The 23,607-nt window shown below is 38.4% G+C and overlaps 2 protein-coding genes across 2 annotated transcripts; one reads left to right on the top strand and one right to left on the bottom strand.

Moving 5' to 3' along the window:
• Positions 1 to 307: 307 nt before the first annotated feature.
• LOC147322186 (ADP-ribosyl cyclase/cyclic ADP-ribose hydrolase 1-like) lies at positions 308 to 11,934 on the bottom strand. Its single transcript, XM_086306611.1, has 11 exons — positions 11,831 to 11,934; positions 6,871 to 7,028; positions 6,405 to 6,517; positions 6,167 to 6,290; positions 4,624 to 4,750; positions 4,365 to 4,500; positions 2,171 to 2,253; positions 1,966 to 2,039; positions 1,796 to 1,888; positions 1,309 to 1,395; positions 308 to 1,100 (listed from the first exon to the last, which is right to left on the bottom strand). Exons 3-11 carry the CDS (start codon positions 6,502 to 6,504, stop codon positions 1,001 to 1,003), a joined length of 924 nt encoding a protein of 307 aa, XP_086162737.1. The 5' UTR covers positions 6,505 to 6,517; positions 6,871 to 7,028; positions 11,831 to 11,934; the 3' UTR covers positions 308 to 1,000.
• Positions 11,433 to 20,720, top strand: impa2 (inositol monophosphatase 2). The gene is made up of 9 exons (XM_086306612.1): positions 11,433 to 11,579; positions 11,898 to 12,015; positions 13,863 to 13,996; positions 15,512 to 15,616; positions 15,864 to 15,909; positions 16,096 to 16,204; positions 16,394 to 16,502; positions 17,226 to 17,377; positions 19,936 to 20,720. The coding sequence occupies exons 2-9, from the start codon at positions 11,953 to 11,955 to the stop codon at positions 20,052 to 20,054; spliced, it is 837 nt and encodes a 278-aa protein (XP_086162738.1). The 5' UTR covers positions 11,433 to 11,579; positions 11,898 to 11,952; the 3' UTR covers positions 20,055 to 20,720.
• The last annotated feature ends 2,887 nt before the right edge of the window (positions 20,721 to 23,607 follow it).

The following is a 23,607-nucleotide window of genomic DNA, read 5'->3' as shown; positions in this document are numbered from 1 at the left end:
AAAAAAATCCACATGCATACTACCCTTCAGGGCTAAGCCCCGGGTGTTTCAAATGTCTGGCTCCGCCTCTGGTTGTGGGCGTATTGGCAGACATGAATTGCCTACTGAAATTCTACCTTGGAGCACACATAAAGTGATGATAAATGCAATTATATGTTAAACTGTGGATGTATACTCATATGAACGACAAGTATAGCCTTGGCAGCTTCCTGTGACACAACAAAACAAATCACAAAACTCATGTTAATGGGTGTTTAATGAACACTGAGCACACTACACAGGCAAAATGCTAATAATGAAACCACAATTAAACAGTGCAATAACTTCATAGATTTTTATATTTTCTTTGTGATCCCTTAAAGATAGATGCACAGAATGGTGTTTCTGAGATTACAATGCTGAGGCACCCTGAGTCAAAAAAGAGGTTATTGGACCCAGTTAAATCAAATATGCTTTTTTTTCTATGCTGTGAATATCTGGCCACATACAGGTCATCATCATGTGTCTTGTTTTAAGACAGAGCTCTAGTTTTCAGTTAAATTAACACAACCCTGACAGTAAAACAGGAAATCTTGTCTTCAGAAAGCACACTAACCCTGCTAATTAAATGGCATCAGTACAGTTCAGAGGACAGAGGACTGGAGCACAGTCAGCAATGCTGTGATTAATTTGCAGCTTTTAATTCAACAAATGTACAAACATTTCTCACAGCAGTACTGACAGATGAGTCTGTTTGCAGCATTAAAGGCTGTAAAATTATCAGTTCCTCCTCTCCATGATGAGAAGCACCTGTTTCAGCTGCATTTTGCTTGCAGATTTGTGGGGATCAGTGAAGTGTAGTGGGTACGCAAAAGACACACATGCACACTGCATTTTATTCAAGTTAGATTTTTGAGAAGCCTGTATTATCTAAGAATGACAGTGTTTACAGTATTCATTGTTCCTTGTTTTGCACTCTGGATTTACTTTGAAAGATATAGATTTTACAGCAGTCTGTGATTTAATTAGACGTAAGGCCGTTTCTGTTTAACAAAGTGTTTGCACAGGTCTGGCAGGATGAGTGTTGCGGGTTTCGGATGCATTGCAAGACCATCAAGGTCCTGTGAAGAAAAAAGACCTGTTACTGATTGATGGTTTCATAAAAGTGTTTCCTGTTAAGGCATGGGTCTCTGTGTAAAAAAGGAGCAGTAAAACATACTTGATGACTAACAACTGTCACATGATGTGATGCTTTGATCTAAGACCACTATTCCAGATTCATAATTAACTTTGATGTCATGAAACTTCCAAACACTGAACATTACGTACTGGTCATTGTCTGTACAGGTCCAGTGAAAGCCTCTGGATCGGAGGATTTGGATCAGGTCTACAATGGATCCTTGACTACATGACTCTCTGTCAAAGAAAAAAACAACAACACAAACCTCTCAGGCCCACTGCAACTTTCTGATAGGTTGCTATTCACAAGCTTTAAAGGATAACAATGTCCCTAAGCAGTAAATCATATCAGTAATTTGCCAAACATAAAGACAACCTTTGGGCTGTCACGCCCTGAAAAATAGTTATTCTCTCATTTAAGTTCAACTGTGTTGCTGTTATACAACTGCATGATAATATATTCGGATCACTGAACTATAGTGAGGTCATAAATGATGGGTAACTGAGGGTTTCAAGCTTTATAACATGTCATTCTATCATCATAGCAGTTAAAGTGCTAATTAATGGAATTTGGACAATGTGAACTCATCAGTAGTTACTTTTTTAAAACACAAGAATATCCTTTTATTATCCTCACATATGGGGTCCGTCTAGACTGGTCACCACCTTAATGTTGACATAATTCACCCTTTGTGGATCCAGACTGTCCAGTTCAACACTTCCAAACATGCTGCATGAGAAAAAAGATTGATTTAATATGTAGTTCAGAACCTGCACCAACCTACTGAATTATTCATTATTTCTTACCTTTTCCTATTGAAGGCATTAACAATAGATCCATTCAGTAAGATAGTAATGTTGCCACACGCCATCTCTGCAAACTAGCAAATGGATGAGGAAAATCACAGAAGAGCAATAAAGCACTACCGGTTTTGGAAAGGTAGATGATAAATAACACAGCTGTTTGCAGAACAGAGATGGAGCCATTCCAGAGTTTGGATATTAAACTCACATTTTGTGAAGCTTGCCTCCACAGGGAATAGACCGGATGACTTCGACAGGCCGACCACTCCGGACAAGAGCTGAAATCAAAACCTGTGTCAAATTCACAAGTGTCATTACTTGAGATATGAGATATTCAAGAAAGACATGTGCTGTGTTGACATGCAAGAAGACTAGTTATATAAGAAAAGTCTTAAAAGTTCTGCAAAACGTTTGGGAACACAGCTGCAGCTGTCTGAGTTATAATGCTTTTGCTGAATCCCGTTGCTACCAAACAATCTTTCTTAATTTGTTATCATTCAATCCACGTAGCGATGTTTAAAGCAAGAGTTTGATACCACTCTTATGCTTGTGTGGAAATTATGAATCTACACCCAGCAGTTTGCTAGCTTTGTTTATCTAAAAGTGTAAAGTGAAATAGCTAAACAGGAATATGGGTGCCAGACACATTTCATAAAGGGGCTATGAAAGCAGGGAATACAAATTCACCGTCTGGAGAGGCTGAGACTGGGAATCAAACCTTGAAGCTACCAACTTCAACACCTCACTGGCTGCTTTATTACATACACCTGTTCAGCTCATTAATGCAAATCTAATCAGCCAATCACATGCTGCCCATCGTGCTGCCAGCAGCCACCATCTCAAACTGGCTTCTTGGACTCAACAATGAGTTCACTGTACTCAAATGGCCTCCACAGTCACCAGATTTCAGTCCAATAGCGCATCTTTGTGTTGTGGTGAAGAGGGAGATTTGCATCATGACTGTGCAGCTGACAAATGTGCAGTAACTTTGTGATGCTATCATCATAGCACGGACTTTGAACAAGCGGTTATTCATCCGCTTTTGAAAAAGCACAGTGCTGACCCATCACCTCGCTCAGAATTTTATATTGATAAATTTGCCTTTTATCTCCAGAACCAGCTTAGAGTGGCTGTAACTAAACATAATGTTTTAGATACATGTTAATTAACATCACATGCACTTTACTCATACAGCTCTAAGAAATAGCTTTTCCTAGAGTTTGAAATAAAATTTAATTACATAACGACACATTTGAAAATTCTGTTTTTGTACTGTTGGATCTTTTGCTACCGTTGACACAGCTGATCATGGTCTCCTGATTGAGAGACTAAAAACTTGGGTGGGAATCTGCTTTTCAGTTTGTGTCATCTTCTGTCACTTTATCTTGCGGTGTGCCCAAAGGTTAGGTCCTCAGGCCCATCTTATTTGCCTTGTCTATGCTTTCACTTGGACACATCGTCAATACCTTTGAAGCCATCTCATACTACTTTTTTTATACAGATGATATCCAGTTGCAAATGTCATTCAAACCCCAGAATATAGCTGCCCTTTATGACTGCATTAATGTTAGAAAGACGTGGATGGCAGCCAAGTATCTGTCCTTCTTATCTGTGCCCATGCAATTTCACTTTCAGTTCTTCTAACTGCCAGAAATGTTGCTTTTGATCGGGTAGTCAGCTTTGATAAGCATCTTGACCGTCACTGCCCATCTTACACACAGTGCTCTAAAAAAGATTTTGCCAGGAAGGGTCCCGATTCGCATATTTGTCATACTTACGTTTCAGATAATAAATGAATAACGGGGCACTTTTCACAACACTGCATGAATTGCGAGAATTGCAATCAAGCATTTGTGATAAAGGAATTTTGGTCCACTCTTCATTGCAGAATTGTTTAAATTCAGAACATTGGAGGATTTTCCAGTATATGCTTGTATTTTTTGTTTTGCTTGTTGGTTTTTGCTGGTGTGTTTGACTAATGCTGTTGCGTAACTCAAATGTGATTGAACTTCAAGGTGCCAACTGATGGCCAGAAATCCTCCTTTAGGATTGTCTGATGGAGAGGATGGAGCCTCGCTCCATCACACCACCACCACAAAGCTTGACCATTGGTATGATGATCTTTTTATGAATTGTTGTTCAATAATATATAGTGAGAGAAAATTCTAATATTAATATGTATGTAAAATTCAAGTATTTACTTGATTTTTTTTTTTTTATTTACTTGGACCAATTTAATGCAGCGGCACCAAACCTTGGGGAGGTCAAAGCCTTTTATGTCTCTGATCATTTTTCTCGTGAAAATAATTAAATTACACAATCGGAAATGATTTCTCTCTTGTTGAAACAAAACAAAATAAAAAATACAATACAACACAAAAAAACAAAACACAAACATCTACCAGAATCCTCTTCTTGGCCACACCAGATGAGATCGTTGAACATGTAGCCAACCAGCGTGTCTTCCAGTGTCCAGAAGTGACGAAAAACTGCAGCATAGCTGTGCATCAGTGTCCTGGTTTTGCTCCAGAAGAGGAACTAAGAAAAAAAGGTAAATACAAAGCAGGTTAACAAAAAGACTAGACTTTAAAGTAGCATAATTATATTAATATAAATAAAAAAAATGTATATATAAGGCACAAAAATGCCAACACAGCTCACATTATCACAGGGCCAGATTTGTGGCATTGCGTTAAACATGTGAAAATAATCCTCGACGGTCACATTGCAAGAAGAATGACTGATAACGGCCTCCTCAAACTGCCTCCAGATCTCCTCACAGTCATACCTACACATAAAAAACAGAATATGACTTTAAGCTTTTTTTTGAGATGTGTGGCTTTTAAAGGGACAGTTCGCTGAAAGTCAAAGTCTTTTTTATTATTGGCCTGTCGTGCTATTTTTTTCAGTATACATGAATTCGGCATGAACTGCACAGCTTTAGAGATATTGGCTGTATATCTGTCACAGATCTTTGTTCAGTCTTCCTCCCCTCACCCCCAACCGGTCATGGCAGATGGCCACTCCTCTGTGAGCCTGGTTGAGCCAGAGGTTTCCTCCTGTTAAAAGGGAGTTTTTCCTTCCCACAGTTGCCAACGTAGGCTCGTTGTTGGGGTTTTCTCTGTTTTCTCTGTTATTGTAGGGTCTTTACCTTACAATATAAGTCATGTCGAATTGTTGTAGTGATTTGGCAATATATAAATAAAGTTGAACTGAACTGAACTGAAATGTAGGAAGTCTCTTGAATACAGTGGAACTAAATGGCACTTTCCTTGTAAACTTGGGTGCATTAATATGGCAAACAACTGTATGATTAAGCAATAATGAAAATAACAGCCTTTGATGGATCTATGTCATGATTTGGGGGAAAAGGGAGTCTTATTTGGATTCACCTGTACATTTTAAATCATTTGTTGACATTCAACTCCTGCATACCTTTGGAATAACTAAATGCAAAGTTTTATTACTTATGTGGGATTCTTTTTGAAATGAACAAAAGAAGGAAGGAAGGAGAGCCAGCAGTTACTGTGGCTGTTCCTTTATTCACAAGGGTTCATCAGGAAGCTCTGCCTTGTTGATTCGGTGAAATTTTTACACAGATGTTCTTCCTGACACAACCACAGATAGATTAGTTTTTCCTCCTGGGATTAAACGAGGATGTTTTGCTTGTTAGTTAACTGTGTAAACGGTTACACTATGAAATTACACAATGAACAAAATGCAAACAAAAATTCAGTAACAGTGCTTTACACTGCTAAAGTGTAATCCATGTGCCTCAGCCTTTTAAATCTGCCATGAATAGAGTCAATAGCGATTGGTTTTTGTATACTTTAAGTAAGCAGTGAAACATATTAGAAATTCCCATGAAATTTCTTTGCAAAGCACGTATATGGCCTTTGTCTCAGCTTCTTTCATCCTTTCTAGAAAAGTCAAACCGATAAAAAGAAAGGAACTCACTAAACATCATTTATTGAACGCCACATCAAAACTTCCCTTCATTTGTACTTGAGCGCTAGCCTCATAATGTGCTGTCGATGACAGCCCAAACTCTTTTGCTCTGGCCTTTAGGAGCAAATCAGAACTTTCAAGCTCTGAGGCTTGACTCAAATCACAGATAAGTTGTGAATTTATGACAAATCTGCAAACGGATTCCCAATCAAGACTGGAAATGTTATGACATGACAACAGATGAGTCCACATTTACCTTAAGCTGGGGTTAACTAGTGTGGTGTAAGTGTAACACCTCCCAACCACAATGTGTTTAATGTTGGGGGTTGTCCCGAGCTGTGCTCTGAGTTGACTCGGACAGAAGTGAAGCGTAATAAAACCTTTGAAATGGAGAAAGAGATAAAAGAAAAGAGGGTGTAATCTATCAAATTTCAGAGCAGCACATTTAAAGGAAGACAGAAAAAAATGTAGGAATATCAGAAAGAATTGCTTACAAATTATGATGCTGGTTATTGCAAAGGACACAGATGTTTTTGTGACAGTGACAACTTGCTGTGCTTCAGTGCTCTTCAGTAGAGATTCGTGTTTATACATTTTTATTTTCCACCTATAGAAGAGTCAAAATAAATAAATAAATAACTTATATCACCTTTGATGCAAATCAACCTCACATAAATAGTTCTATGGTAAATTATATTGTGTCATGCACAAAACAGCTTCCTCAAATCTTAGACAACAGTTATATCAGTGGATCAAACTGAGCAGCACACTGACAAAAGTAAGTCAAGCACTGACTCACCATAGATTAAATTTCTAAGAAACAAGATAGCTCATGTTAAGGCAACTCTAAATCTATATATTTAAATATCACACACAGTAAGATCATCACCTACAGGCTGTAGCGACAATCTTAAAACCTTGTGTGAATAAAAATGAAAAAGTGTAGAAATGCTCACTTACTTCTTTCATTGCATAAATTCAAACTGCAACAAATGGCTCCATGGCTGTGATGCTGTTGGTTGGCTCCGGTCGGATTTTTGCCAACTGGAGTCAGAATGTATCCTCTTTCCACAACATGCTCAAAAGCCTGGTCTTAATGGGTCGGCAGCACATCCCATCTACAATTGAGAACCCTTTTTAAAAAAAAAAAATAGAGATGTGCATGTGTTTTTTTTCCTTCCAGGCTCCTCTTGTGAAGAGTAGATCCACATGACTCTTATTATAGTGGCGTTAGGAATCTTGATAAACACAGAGTGCAGTGTTCTCTGTGGCATGGCTCCCCTGAGCTAGAGGGAAAAATATGTTGCTGTTTATGTCATTGGACATATGTGAACTTAGTTGTAAGGGTTTAAATAAGCTTTTATCAAAATAAGCCTGACGTAAGAAGTGAAAATAACTGTCAAATAGCCAGATGGGTGAAACTTTTCTGGCAAACAGATACAGAATAAGAAGCTTTATTAATTTTCGGAAACTTTGATCTCTCATGAGTGTGCAGTTAGATGTCTATGGGGTGTAACATGATTTTATTGCAACATAAACATCTGACGCGTCTCACTGGATAGTGCAACAGTTATGAAACATGGGAACATTGCAAATAGTGAAAATCTACTGCAATGTAACAGTTTTGCAGTTTACTACTAAAAAAATGAAACGAATAAATCATGCAGAACCTAAGGATAAAATAGTGTTTAAGTTTGTTGCAATGCTGCTACTTTTATGAATGTAACATAACTTTATTGCCTGGTTTTGTTACTGATTCATGATACTTACAGTTTGAGTACTTTACAGTTTTTATTAGGCCTCTTGGTCTGACTGAAGAAGGAATGTAAAGTATGTGGTTAGTTTTCCATTTCTGGCAGTAACACCCACTTTACTCCAGACTGAAATATCTCAACAACTATTCCCCGACTTTACCTTTATGAGTCAGACATCTGCTACTTCACTTGCCAGCTACTTGGATGGACTGACATGAAATATGCTGCAGTGTCCAGGTTTTTTCATTTACTTACTTTGCGGTTTTTTTGCTAACTGGAAAATTCCACCAGCTAAACACGAACATGACTGTCATCATGAGCCCAAACTAGCCCAAGTTACTGTTGTACCCATTTAAGTTTGGAACCATTGTTCCAGTTTTGTTTGAGGAACTGATACATTTCACTTCTGTTCCCATACTGTTAGCCAAAGTGATGATATTTTTCTTCCAGGAACCCAAACTTTAATGTATTTTTTTCTAAAGTGTAGCCATAGTTCTATTTCTGAAGGTTCTTAAGTTCTTCTTTGGACATTAGTTGCTTTTTAATTTTCAGCCCAGTCCTTTTAAAGTTTTTTTTTAAGCCAATTAACACTGAACCATGAGTGATTCAAGCACGAAAAAGGTACCTAACGTGAAAGGTGCCTGCAAACATCCCATTTAAAATTTATCTTTAGGCACTTTGTTATGTGCAGCTTTTTTTTTAGTTGGATATACAAATAAACGCCATAGTGGAGGCATAAAGTAATATTTTTGCAACAGTATTGTGAGCCCCAAAGAGCTACTAGCAGAAAACTTGGCTCATCTTCGCATGGTTTTCTCAGTGTGTGCTTAAAAAATTGAGGAAAGTGAACAAGTGGAAGACAAAAGAAGAGATTTCAGGCCTAAAAACCATCTACAGTAGATAAACACTATCTGTAAGTCGTACTCTTAAGAAATAAGAAAAAACCCAGCAAAGACCTAACGCATGACTCGAGAGATGCATCTGGCCTTTCTGCTGAAGGCTCATCAGAAATGGTCCCAGTGACACCATGACAATAGTCCCAAACACACTGCCAGTGCAGTAAAAGCGTATCTGGGTAGAAGTGATGGATTGGCCTCCCCAGAGTCCCAGTGTCGACATTACTGAATCATGGAAAAGAACAAAAGAAACTGCAGAAATATTCCTGAATACTATTTAAAGAAATTACAAAATAGCTTGCCTAGAAGAGAAAGGCTGTTTCGAAGAATAAAGGTGGTCATATCAAAAACTGACTTTCAGCTTGTTACAACTCTGTTTCACTGATTTTTAAATGACCTGTTTGCTATTAATATTGTCAAATACATGAACAGTCTTAATGGTAATCTTCTTGTCTTGTACACCGAACGATGTGAGAACTTCCAACAGTGACACACACTGATTCTGTTTAACGTTAATATATGCAGCATCCACAGAAAATATGTAGAGAGCTGGAAAGTATAATGCATCCCTAACTGTTGCCAGACATTCACATTAACTGCTTTAAGAAAATGATGATTTTCAATTTCTGAGGAAAGGGTCACTTAAGGTTAAATCTTTAAGACAGTATGAATGAGGTTGTGCCCTCGTGCCTCTCGAGCTAATTGCACTGTTAGCACTCTGCACGTGACTGCTTGAGCTTAATGATCCAAAGAAAGAAAAATGCTGAGAAAATGATGCTAAACAAGGCCTAAACCTAATCCAGATGTTAAAGTAAGAGCTGTGAGCTGTGAAAGCCGCAGATAAAGAGCAAGCACTAATTCCATTCCTACATCAAATGTGCCAATATTTCTTGAAGCTTGCTAAAATAAAAGCAGACCAAAATAAATATTATTAAATACAGACTACTTCCTTCTGTGCTGCATTTAAAACAGAATACAAAGCAGAATAATCCAAAATCTCTTACATAGATATAGAAAGTTGATTAAATTACCATATTTTATGCCATGTTTTGGAAGAATTAACATTTTAAAACTGCGCTCTCATCAACTTGATGTGGGTTGTAGATTCTGTAACAACTCACAGAAATATGTCGGTAACAGTTATTTGCATGCAGACAGTCAGTCTAGCGATAGCTCAAGAGACCACAATTTGTATTCTCACTGCAATCCACTCCCCCCAATGAGGACGGTATTATTTGGCAATTTCTTGCCCTCTTGAGGTAAGGCGCTCCTATCTGAGAATGTGAGTTAGTGTATGGAAATTAGCTGTGGGCTAGAGAGGAACCAGTGCTATAAGGAGACATTATCAGCTGAGTAATTTACTGGCTGACAGGGTGCAAGGGTTGAAGTGTTAACCTGTGTCGAGATGAAGTGTCACCAAGCATGACGCTGAAGTCTAATTTGATCTGTGTTTGCTGCTCTCTTCAGCAGCGGACCTACGGGATGTCCTATTAAGTATGCTCTTCTTCTTCTCTCTTTGTGTGTGAAACTGAGACTCAAGACGCACACCCTGGACTTCCGAAAGCGCTTTAACAAGGTGGCTACTGCAAGCATAGTTACAAAACTTTGTGAGATGCAGATAAGCAGGCATTTCCTTGGATGTATGAGGCTGCCAATTGTTTTGGATAAGTAAAGCTGTTTCTCAAGTTTGAATGAGAGGAATTGCATGCAGATGTTCACCTTAAGCTTTTCAGGCCAGACTAAACAGAATCTGATGTGGACCATTAAATGTAATTCACAATTAGAATTTGCATGCAGCTGAAAAACAAAACAACAACAACAAACAATTAAAAAAAAAACCTTAATGTTTGAGGAGTTTACCTTTCCTCATGAGAGAAAGTGCTCTTGCTGCTTGCTGCGTCACTTAGAGTGTTGCTGCTGCCACCTTCTGGCATAAAAGGGCGCTAAATATTTATTGGCTGTGATCGATACTAAGAGTGTAACACCACGTCAGACTTTCAGAATAGTATATAGTCAAATTTTCTGCTTTAATGTATTTCGCAGATATTTCCAAAGATCTAGGTCCAGCACCTGACCAAATGGTGTTCAGACAACCTGTTCCCAAACACCAGCAAGACTAAGGAGGTCATTACAGACACATGTTGTGTCCGGAAAGAGACAACATGCTCCTGTCTGTCCTCAGACACAGGCAGGAGGTGGAACAGGCGAACAACACTAAGTTCCTGAACATTCACATCACAGCTGACCTGACCTAGCCTTACATTAATATTGCATATACTGTTTCCCTATTATGTGATATTATTTATTGTATGTTTGTGTGTTGTAAATGCTGTCTGATTTAAGTTGAGAAGTAGTGCAAAGAATTTTGCTATGTGACTCCATAATGACAATAAAGCATTCTGAATCGGTTTACCTCCATTAAAAATACATAAATAGAAAATGAAGCTGGGTATAAGACATATGATCTCACATCAATTTGGAGTGAAATGACACTATTTCAACTGATTTCTGTCATTTTGCATAGTGAGTTTTATTTTGCGTGAAAGCAAAAGCACCTTGAACTGTGTTCTTCAGATTTAGCAAGTATTCGTTATGCCTTGTTTGCAGTGCTTCATTGCCTTTATACTTTTTAAGCCGGCGAGGTCAGTCTGGGGAATTGTACTTATTTACAGTTAATATTTATTTTACTTTTTTGTCAGTTTGATAAGTTTTCTTTGTCTTCTGAATCTAAAATCGCAAATTTCAGCCATTATTTCTGCCTCTTTTGTTCAAGTTAGAAAGTTGGGTACTCGCAAAGACATTTTCCTTTCTCCAGCAGACCCACTGTTTCCTGTAACAACGCGACTGAAGAAAACACATGACAGCCTTCTAGCCAATGATAGCGAAGATTGTTAAATCAAACGGCACAGATTGACCAATTAGGCTGAGAGTTCGGCTTAGCCCCACCTTTCAGTGGCGAAATGTCATTGCTTAGAAGTCATTCATCTCTAGAAGTGCGTTAAATTAGCTCCCGGAACTGGTATGCTACTATATCTTTTTTACAAACACAAATCAATGTAATGATATTGCGCTGTAGAAAAGCCGTTAAGCGTATGTTTGTCATTAGGTATCATCAGCGTTACCTCCAGTGTACATATCCCCTTTTCTCCCTTTAAAAGCTAGCATAGAGGGCTAATTTATGCTATTTGACAGATTTCATTGCTTCTTCAAATTAACGCAGCTAGCTTTCCAGCAGCTAACTCACGTCATATGTCGGTAATCGCAACGTACCGTCATATGCCGGTATATAATTGCACCTTGCTATTGTAAATGACGAAAGTTGTGCTTCTTCCTACAGCTTTCTTCCGTCCGTATTTCCGTTCTGAATATCGCCTCATCTCCCCTTTATCAGCATGAGTGATCCGTGGCAGGAGTGCATGGATTATTGCATAGAGGTCACTAAACGGGCCGGAAAGGTAAGAGGGCCACGTTACCATTTCAGGACTATTTTTTTTTTCTTCCACCCATGAAAATGTATTAAAAATATTTAAAAAATAATCCATGCACACATTACTAAAACACACGTTTGGCGTTTGTTGAGTCATACATTTCCTGGGACAACATGTAAACCTAGTTGTCAAAAATATTTGAAATGCAATAAAACTCTTGGAAACCTCCCAAGATGCGATTTTTATTTAGTTTCTTGTCCCAACTTATTGATTACCAAACTTCTACTCAAAAATATTAAATTTAATATAAGTTACAAATTCAATTTATTTTATTTCACAGCTTGAATCTTTTTCTGAGAAAACTCTGATTTGCCACCATGTTGCCATACATGTGAAACAAACATTAGAAAGTAAAAAAAAACTAAAGAGGCTATTAAATATAATTTCTGTGGTCCTGAACCATTTTAATCATGCAACTAAAGTATCTCATGATATGTTCCTTTGATGCCTACGGTTGACATATCAATTTTGGATATTTATTAGTTGTTTTTCTTAAATACATAGTGCACCCTTTCTTTAATAATATCATTATCTTACCGTTTTTGAAGCCTAAATTTCCCTCCAATTGTAGAATGATTCAGGAGGTACGACTGATGCTACACTTACTTGATTATGGTTGACAACAGTGTGTATGGAAATGCACTTTGAGTGCAAATAATAACCTCAGTAACATGTCTTTCTTTTTAAAGTGAGATATGCCATTAAGGAGAAACTAGCACATAATCCAAAACAAACAACAAAAAAGCCAAATTGCACGTTACACCCATGACTGTGCAGACAGATATGTAATAAATCACTTCCCACACACTGGCAGTTCAGAAGGTGTATACAGTGTCCACAGTTTTCACGTGATCAGTGTCCCTAATTCAGTATCTGGCCAAATGTGAACTGTGGTCCCAATCGCCCCTGATGCTCCTGAGTGATGCCCTTGAATAATGGCCACACACATTACACTCAAACAATTAGAAAAAATATGATGTTTTTGCAGTAAAGTTATCTCATCCAAAGTGTTATCATTTTATCCTCCTAGGCATTTGTGTGAAATTGTATCATTATTTGTAAATTGTCGAGTTATGGCTAAAAATCGGTTGACCTTGGCTTTTGACCACCAGATTCTTATCTGTTTATTCTTCGACTCTGTTTATGCCAAAATTGAAGAAACTATTCCTGAGAAATGGCTCTTTATGCCTCTGGCCACAGCTGTCCCTAGAAGAGGCATGGAAGAACTTATAACAGTATCATATAAAAATGTACCACAATAACTTTTGACCTCAGATGCATAATGTACAGAGGTCAGCTGTATGTATCGGTGATATAGTTTGGATCATAAATTATTCAGTGTTGGATTTGAAAAAAGAAATAGTTGAATGCAAAGTATTGATGAGCCCAAATAAAATTGGTAGGTACTTGTTAAAAATGCAAATAAAATACTGAGGTAAATGTTTGTTTAAATCAAGCAAAGGTTGAAGAAGCAACCGTGTGGGCGCTTTCATCAAAATCTATTTTACTGCTGCTTACGTATCTCGACATTTGAGCGTAATGTGTGTGTGGGTTGTTTTTATCTTTAATTTTTTTTGTGTGTTATTCCAATGTATACAGAGGCTTCCATCTGTGAAGAGTCACATTATCCAGACACTAGAAACAATAATTACAGCTCATAAATATATTTGGACTTTGTAGCCTAGACATCTTGTCATCTGTGGCACCAACATATGTTAACACCAACACGTGAAGCTAATTAAAGCAGCAGATGTAGTCAGTCATCCAAGAAATCTTTTGTTTTTTTTCCCCTCTCACTTTTGTGTTTCTGCCAGATGATCTGCGAGGCGCTCCAAAAGGACATCGCTGTCATGCACAAGAGCTCAGCGGTTGACCTGGTGACCGAGACGGACCAGAAAGTGGAACAGCTCATTATATCTTCCATCAGGGAAAAGTACCCAACGCACAGGTACTCTACTTCATTAGAAAACATGGACATGAGAGAGGGTATGTGAACTGATTGGTCTAAGAACATGGTGAGAAGTATGCATGATTTATTATGGTTTAACGATTTTCCATCTAGTAGGGGTGGGAGATATTACCTCAAAAGTATATTATGATATTATAAGGAAATTTCCATTAATGATATTTGTGAGGAAAAAATTGCTGAATGTTTTATCAGTAATTGCAGCTTATGGCCAGCAGCATATATTAGTACAAAGGAACGAAGGGCATGTTTCATCCTTTCTCTCCAATAAGCTGCTGTCACTGATTACAGACTACCTTATTCCAAGTGTGAGTCTAATGAAACAAGGTGCCAGCAGTAGCAGCAGCATTAATGGTGACACAGCATTATATCAAACACATCCTCAGTAGTGTTTTCCCTGGAAATTTTAAGTAAAAACGTATAAAATAACTGCTTACCTTTTTAATTTAACAATAACAGAAGTGACCTAACCTTGTAAGTCTTCAGGAGCTGCTTGATATTGTCACATTATATTTTCTATGTGGGAGTTTGTATCTTGGGCCTTACAGCTTTTTAACCAACTGCTTACGCTACCACGTAACCACATCAATAATTTCCATCCACCATTTACTTTTCCTGTCATATGGAGTTTAACTAGTGAGTGCTATAATAATGCTCTGTGAGGGCCTTTTTATTTGTGTGGGTTTTTTTGCCTCTAGTGGTAAACACACTGATGTTCCCTCTTTTAGCAGGGACAATTTCCAGGCATGTTTTTATTTTTTTAAAGTCCTGTATTTTCTTTGAGGTTGTTGAAGTAGTTCCCTTTTTAGGTACTAAGTTGTTATAGGAGGCTGACATGCTGCTCTTGCTCTCAGACATGGCTAGGCTTATCTTGTTGTTATCCATGCTGGGGAACGTATGGTGTTGCTATCCTTGATTAAGCAATATGACATGTTTTGTTTTTTTTTAGTTTTTTTTTAAATAAGTAAAAACACAAACGAACAAATGTATGCCAGTATTATTGTGAATATAGCACAGCCCTACCATCCAATCTTAACTGGAATGCGACCTCTATTTTTACGCTAGTAGTATTAAAACGGAGGTCACATTTGTTACATGTAGTCCCTAATAACACTAGTCCCCTAATAACATGATACCTGCAAATATTAAGAAAAAAGATATTTATTGGTTGGTTGGTTTGTTTACTTTGCTTGCTTAAGACTTTGTTCTACCAAGTCTTAAATTACTGCTACCAGCATATGAAATGTTTATACATGTAAAGATTTCCAAGAGAAATTGAAACACAAGAACTCAGGAAAAAATTCCAGGGTTCCGTAATGTTGCTACAGCCTTGTGTCCAGCGTGGTGGAAATCTAATATCACATATTCTGGTTGGAAAGAAAACAGAGCACGTGTCAAGTGCAGCGTTATTACTTTACAGCTGAGGTACCTGATAGACGATGCATAGAATTATCATACTCTTATTTTCACTTCTTCTCTCTTTTTTTCACTTTGAAGCTTTATAGGCGAGGAGTCCGTAGCAGCAGGCGCCCCCAGCGCCCTCTCTGACAGTCCCACTTGGATTATCGACCCTATCGATGGCACCACCAACTTTGTTCACAGGTAGCACGGTCTGCAATTAAATGTTGTAAAAATCTCTGCGTTACAGTTCTAGCTCTGTTTTTATCTTTGTTGCTCTTCAACTATTTTTATCTTTTAATTAGATTCTTTCTTGGATTGTCCTCTCTGTCAGGGATAATTAGACAACGCTGATGAAACTGAACCGATAATGGAAAAGGATTCCTCTGAGTTTAAACCTGAAGGGAGTTCCATAATTGAATGCTTTATATTGTAACGTTCTCTTTTGCAGGTTCCCGTTTGTGTCTGTATCAATCGGTTTCACAGTGAAGAAAGAGGTATGCTTTATTGTATGCGAACCACTCATGTGTTTAAACTGTGATGTTTTGATTATGTGAAACATTAACATGATTGCAGACCATTAACCCAGTTAATATCTAAAGATTCTCCTTTTATAAAGCTGCTGTCTTTTAACCAGCCCCACATTAATCGGTGCTGTTTTCTGTGCTGCTGCTTGGTCTCAGATAGAGTTTGGGATTGTCTACAGCTGCATCGAAGATAAAATGTACACAGCACGTAAAGGAAAGGGAGCATTTTGCAATGGAGCCCCAATCAAGGTGTCTGGACAAGAAGGTGAATATTGAGAAGTTGCAATTATAAACAAATCCACCAGATGGAGCTAAAATCCTTTCCCTGTACCGGCAACAGACTGCATTTCTGTTTTTCTCAGAGAGCGCAAACCTGCAGCTGTTTGTATAATGAGTGAATAATGATATTTTATTTATTAGTATACTTGTTTTTTTTTTTTTGTTTCCTTCCAAGATATTAGTAAATCCTTGGTGCTGACAGAAATGGGCTTCAAGAAGGACGCCGAGCAATTTCAAACAATGATGGCCAACATCAGAAACATCCTCAGCATCCCTGTACATGGGTAAATATGCACTTCAATATGTACAAGCTGTACATCCAGTGTTAGTTTAATAGTACACCAGACACCCCCTGAACAGCTGCTTATTCAGATATACAGAACAGCTGGTGTATTTGTTTACAGTAAAGCCTAATCATTGTAATTAAGAAGTGCATGAAATTGCTACCACAATCTGATCTTATGCAGGTGTTCTCTCTCACAATAACAACAGCAACAACAACAGCAGCAGCAACAGGGCAAAGTGAGAGCTTCCTGTAGCAGCTGTTTCTTATTGCATTACTGCCCCTAAAGGTGGTGAAACATCCTGAAAATGACAGCGGTGTTTGTTTTGATACTTCTTTTATGGATGATTGTGGTCAGTGCTAACCTCGATGACCGATAAGTTTGTTTTCTGTGACTTTTTCACAATGAAAAGCCACCCAACAGAGAGAACCTCATATCATGCCTTGAAATCAAATGAAAAGGGGTTGAATGCCGCACTGAATGTCAGATTCTACCTCTAACATCAAATCTACTAGATAGAGGGGTAACTAGAATGTTGCAAAACTGACTGGATTTTGCTGAAGTGCTATCTCCTACCATTAAAAAAACACATTGCTTATCCTACAAAAATGAAAAAAAAAAAAAAAAAATCAAGAATTATAACTGCAAATGCACCAAAAAACATACTTAACTCTTAGCAGAGCATCTGGAAGTTGAAAGCAAACATCCCATTTCCATCCACAGAATCCGCTCCCCAGGCAGCGCAGCTGTCAACATGTGTCTGGTAGCGTGCGGATCGGCTGATGCTTACTACCACATGGGCATCCACTGCTGGGACATGGCTGGAGGGGCAGCAGTTGTCAGAGAAGCTGGAGGAGTCATCATGGACATTTCAGGTGAGTCACTGAGACAATGTGTCTCCTTAAACAACACTGAACACTGAAAGGCTGCTGAGTCACTGGATGAAATGAAAAATGGAAGGATTGCTGTAGGAGTTTGCTGTACAGAACAAAGCAGCAAGAATGGGCTGCTGTTCTCCAAGTGCAAACACAACAGAAGTTATTGTTTATGAATAATTTATGGTCATTAGTTCTTGTTATTGGTTTTTATCCTTCTTGCTGCTTATAAATGCCCCATGAAACACAGCAAGAGATGAGGAAAGGTTTGCTCCTGGCTTTGCACTTGATACAGAGAATTTTGATCTTAAATTAGGACGTAACTGCTACCCTGACATTTAGTGTGTTAAGGAAGCTGGAGTTTCTCTAGTTTCACAACTGCAATGCTCCTAAGAGTAGGCACAGTCTTGATTTATGAAGCTGTTTATTTAAAAAGTGCAGTGACAGAAAGCATGTAGTTGGTGGAGCAAGTTTCTAAGTTACTTACTGTTCAGAGTCCCATTTATTTATTTAGTTTTTGATTAGCTGAAGGTCTTTTCAAATGCGACCCTTTTACTGTAAAATCTGAAAATGAGTAAGGTGCTTGGATCTTGTATATACATCAATAACATCCTCACCATCTATTTTTCTCTTGAGCTTATTAGTGTGTTATCTTTGTCACCAGCTTGCATCTTTGATTGGGTGGAGCAGTAAGTCAGATTACTGGCAAACATACAATATGTGTGTATTTGTGTTTAGACAGTAGTGTGTCATGAGTAATAATTGGGGAGGAAAAAAACGATTATTATTATTGCCTGTGTGTGTGTGTGTGTGTGTGTGTGTGTGTGTGTGTATATATATACACACACACACTGAAAATCTTGTTAGCTACACCAACAGAAGTGGCTCATTAACGTAAATGCCTAATCAGTCAATTACATGGCATAAAACCAGTGCATTTAGACATGTAGACATGATAAAGACAACTTGCTGAAGCTCATTCGGAGCATCAGAATGGGGAAGAAAGGTGATTTAAGTGACTTTGAATGTGGTTATTAGTGGCAGACAGGCTGATAAAGGATTTCAGAAATGGCTGATCTGCTGAGATTTTCATTTGCAACTATCTCTCGGGTTCCCAACTTGTTGCTGCGGGCGGTCTTTATCCTTCTAGTTCGGGTTCAGAGTCCTGGGAGCTTGAGGGTCCTGCACAGTATCTTTTCTGTTCCTAGGACTGCGCTCTTCTGGACAGAAATCTCAGATGTTATTCCTGGCATCTGATGGAGCCACTCGCCCAATTTGGGCATAACTGCCCCGAGTGCTCCGATTGGGGCAGTTACGGGTACCACTGTTGCTCCCATCCTCCTCATGTTCCTTCTTCCTGATGTTGCTATCACTTATTATAGCTACTTCTAACACTACAGCCATCTTCCTCTGCTTGTACACCACTACTATGTCCGGTTGGTTAGCCATCACCAGTTTGTCTGTGTTTATCTGGAAGTCCCTCAGATGGTCATTCTCAACCACCCCGGCGAGCGTGTCCTATTTTGACCTCAGAACTTCCAGGCCATCCTCTGTAAAGATGTTCCTGTATACTATACCGGCCTCTTGGTTATGCCATTCCATATAGGCTCTGCCTGCTACCATCTTACACCCTGCTGTTATGTGTCAAATTGTCTCATAGGGTCTTGATTGGTGTGGTAAACCCCAGGCTCTACTGATCTTAGTGCTTAGCGCTTGGTCCTGTACTGCTGTTATTAGTGCGTCTGTGCTGTTTTTCAATCCAGCTTTGTCCACCTATTGGTAGGATATCTCAATATCAGCCACTTCTTCTATTTGCTGGTGGTTTAATCCGTGCAAATAGATGGCTCCTCTTCTTCCTCCTCTTCTTTCTTGGGTTTCTGCTGCTTGAGGTATTCACCAAGCATGTGATCAGTTGTGGCCTGATGTGTTCCTGATGTATTCATGGATTTTTGTTGTCTCTCAGTTCAACACTGAACTGGAGCTTATCCCAAGGTTGTGGTATTAAGAGAGGTGGGGTTAGACAGCTTGTGTTCAGGACCAACACAAAGAGACGGACAGCAATTCAAGCTCACAGTCACATCTGCGACTAATTTAGAATCTTCAGTTAACCTAACCTGTAAGTCTTTGGACTGTGGGAGGACACCAGAGTACCTGGAGGGAATCTATGAATGAACAGGAAGATGACGCAAACTTCACACAGACACCATCCAGAAATGGATTCGAACCAGGTCCTTTTGGCTTCAAGGCGCCAATGCTAACCACCGCATGGTAGTCTGTAGTCTTCATATCTTTTTGTCCTCCAAAAACCTCCAATTTCCATTTTTATTTTCAATTTAGAAGTTCCTACAAGATAAGATAATGGCCTTTTTTAACATTCAGCTTCAATAACAGCACAGAAAAGCACCTTCAGGGCTATCAGCTGTTACTCCCACACACATTTTTAACATGCACTGCTTAATGCATCGTCAGAAGCAAGTTGATAATTTAACAACGTATACTGTAACATTGAAAGAAAGAAGAGAATGCGACATTAATTTTTATTTGTCTTTTTTTACCAGGTGGACCATTTGATTTGATGTCTCGCAGGCTGATTGTGGCCAGCAGCAGAATGATAGCAGAACGCATTGCAAAGGAGATAACAGAGTTTCACGTTGGCAGGGATGACACTGATGACTAGTTAACTGCTGCACTGCTCTCAGCCTGCTCGGCTCATGTAAACACCCTCAACTATTTTGTACATAGAAGGTCTCAAGCCTGTCTTTGCCTTAAAAACAACAACTGTAAACTTACCTCTGAAGAGCATCTGAGAGAGTTTAACTGTTCAGAGCTTACACTTTCAGCCTCTTTTCTGCTTTTTTTTAATGTGTTTTCACATTTCAGGACTTACCGGTTCAGATACAGACTTTGTATTGCGTTTTAATTTAAACAGATGCGATGGAGTGTATGCCCTTGTTCATATTAGTTTTTATTGTGATGTTTTTAATCACTAAACAGTGTCTTAGTATTTATTTATTCGTGAGAAGATAAAGAAGTCTCATGGTTATTCTTCCTCAACACAGCACTATTAAAACAAATGTAATGTTGAAGTATAAAGTACTTTACTTATACATGAGTAACTATTACATTTTAGAGTCATCACTGGTTTGCACAATGTGTAATGCAAGTATATGTGTACCTACAACTGTACTGTATATCTGCTTTCTTTATCAAGCCAAAGGATAAAGGGTCCTTTTGGCTAAGGAGCAATCCAAGGATGTTTTTCAAAATGTGTGCTTGTTTTATGTGCTTTTGTAAGAATGCAATAAATGCTTTTACTTGCTGTAAAAGCAAATAATATCTCTTACTCAAGACTCTTCTCATTTTTTTGTGGTGCACTGATAAAGTTTTAGAACTGAAGCCCTGCAGACAGGCATCAGCATGCAAGCATGTCACAGCTGTAACCTGAGGAAGGACAATAAATGGCAACAGAACTAAAGAGAACAGAACTTGAATGAATATTTTCTCCTGGGGAAAAAAAAAAAAGCTGACAGTGCAAATTATGCATGGCACAATATGGAGGGAGGGTGGGATTCAGTGTCTTGACTTGCCTCTTTTGAAGTGTTTGAATAAACCACAAAAGTTAACATGACAAAATCTGTATAAAGACACCTCACATGTTGCGTTGCCTCAGTCAGACAGTCCTTTTAAAAAATGCTATTCCGCTTTGTAAAAAACTTATATTGCCAATATGTGCCACAGTTGTTCTCTGTACGCATTGTTCGACTCCTAAATACCTGAGCGGCATCTCAACAATGGCAAGAATCAGTGATTTGTTGCTTTGACCTCAAGAAAAGATAAATCTATAACTTCCTCTGAAATGCCTCTGAACAAGATCTGAGCGAGTGTTAAATACTAAGAGCTTCAATTTTAAACCATCGTTCTGTTTTTGTGAGTGTGGAAATATTGGCATTCAAAGATACACATTTTCCTTTCTGCTGTAACAAATTCAACAGATGTGATGAAAGACTACTGTCTGCATTTTTTATGGTGTTGTTTTTATATTTATGTGAATGATTAAGCTAGAAAAGAGGAAGGAATTTGATAAATCACTGCAACACTGCACTACTACAGAAACTTTGGAACAAGTGTTCAAGTTTTGACCAGTAGTGTGGCCTTTCTGTATAGACTGAATTAACATACATTTCTATGTAAATTTCCTCCACACACCCATCCATTTTCCAACTGTTTATACATGTATATGTTTTTTAAAATGTAAATTAATGTGTTTTTGCAAGTGTATGATAAAGAGAGCAAGTCTCCAGTGAGTAGCAGTTCTCTGGGCAAGAATGCCTTGTTGATGCCATAATCCAGAGAATAGCCAGACTGCTTTGAACTGATAGGAAGGCAACAATAAATCAAATAATTACTCATTAAACCAAAGCATACAGAAGAGCGTCTCTGAATGTGCCGTACATTGAACCTTAAAACAGAAAACCAGGATAGATGACACTCCTGACAGCTAAGCTACACTTTGCACAGGCTCTTCCAAACTGGACAACAGAAGATTGGAAAATGTTCCCTTGTCTGATAAGTTTTGATTTGCTGTGCATCCCTTAGTGCTAACTGAGCATTGTTTAAACATCCCAGGCTATCTGAGTACTGTTGTTGACCTTGTCCATCCCTTTATGACCAGTGTAACCATCTTCTGATGGCTGAAAGAAAATGAAGAAAATGCAATATGTAACAGAGCTCGGATCATCTCAAATGGGTTTCTTGAACATGTCAGTGAGTTCAGTGTACTCAAATGACCTCTTCAGTCACCACATCTTAATCCAGCATTGCACCTCTATGATGTGATGGGACAGGAGATTCCCATCATGGATTTGCAGCCAATAAATCTGCAGCAGCTGTGTGATGCTGTCATGTCAATGTGAACCAAAAAGGACTGTTTCCAGCACCTTGTTGAACCTGTGCCATGAACAATTTAAGCACGTCTGGAGGCAAAACTACTACTAGCAGAGTGTATCTTATGAAGTGTCTGCATGCACAGTCGTAACTGTGTACACTCCCACCCTCTGCACACCCATTGGACAGGAATTTAAACATTTTCTCTAACATCTGCCTCAACCCTGCTGCCTCAAGGACAGATACAGGACATTTCCTTCCTTTGTGTAGTTATTTTTTTTAACTCTGTTTTTCTTTTGGGATTTTGTAATTATTTTATTGAGGTACATTGTTTTTTTTATTGTTTGGCTGCTCTAACTTCTGATTATTAAAGCATATTTTCATCTTATGGAACTAATGTACTGTTTAACTGCTTAATGTCTTTATTGTAGAGCCAAAATGAAGTCACCGCATGTCTGTTTTCACAAGAATCCAACAGGAAGACAGAAAATTAAAGCACCATTGAAATCGCTTGTTTTAACACAGGTGGTTAAATTGATGTAATGAAGGTCCTGCAGATGTCAACTTGCATGCAGATTCCTCAGTCATGAAGTGAGAAAGGACAATAAATGGCAACAGAACTGAAGCCTGTATGACCATGATAATTATTGTTGTAAGTATTCCTGTGACTGGTCTTTTTGTCATTCATTTGTATTTTATTTATTTATTTATCTACTTTCTAACATTCCCCCACAACCCTGTCTCAATGTGTGTACCTGTTTGTCTTGTTTCCATAGATACCGTGTCTGTCCTAATGTGTCTTGCGCTATTGTTTTTCTCTTTTTGAAAATGTTGGTTTAAGAAAAAAAAAGAAGTTACATTTGAAAAATTCTTATTTTGTGCACATTTACGGTTCCAGCACTAGATATGGACGTTTACTGTCTGGACTTGCTTCCTCTGAAATGTCCTAATAAACCGCAAGAAGGAAAATGGCAGAATGTGTCAAGACACCTCCCATCGTGTGTTGCTTAATGCAGCATGACAGTTATGTGAAGTTACGCTATGTTACTGTGATAACACAAAAAGCTCCCATGCTTGCTCATACGTTATTATGTACAGCTATTATTGCAAAAAGAAGAAAAAACCCACTGTCTGTATCCATTGTCCGGAAAGGCTCCCAAACCCCTCTGTGGCATCCTAAAAGGGCTCTGAATCAGCGATGTGTTGCTTTGACCTAGAAAAATGATAAATCTATAAAATAAAAGCGTGAGCAAGAAAAATGTCTCTTGCGGCAAACAGGAAACCAAATAAACAGAAAACAGGCCTTTGACACTCCATAAAATACGGGAAAAAACCACTTGCTGCTA

The sequence above is a fragment of the Aulonocara sp. 'chitande type north' Nkhata Bay genome, linkage group LG9, assembly GCF_057382095.1.
Source record: "Aulonocara sp. 'chitande type north' Nkhata Bay isolate Kocher_YH1m ecotype deep benthic linkage group LG9, A_spYH_male_GT1.1, whole genome shotgun sequence".
In the NCBI taxonomy this organism is placed as follows: Eukaryota; Metazoa; Chordata; class Actinopteri; order Cichliformes; family Cichlidae; genus Aulonocara; species Aulonocara sp. 'chitande type north' Nkhata Bay.
Note: the sequence above shows the minus strand (reverse complement) of the source record. Positions and strands in the feature narration are given on the sequence as shown.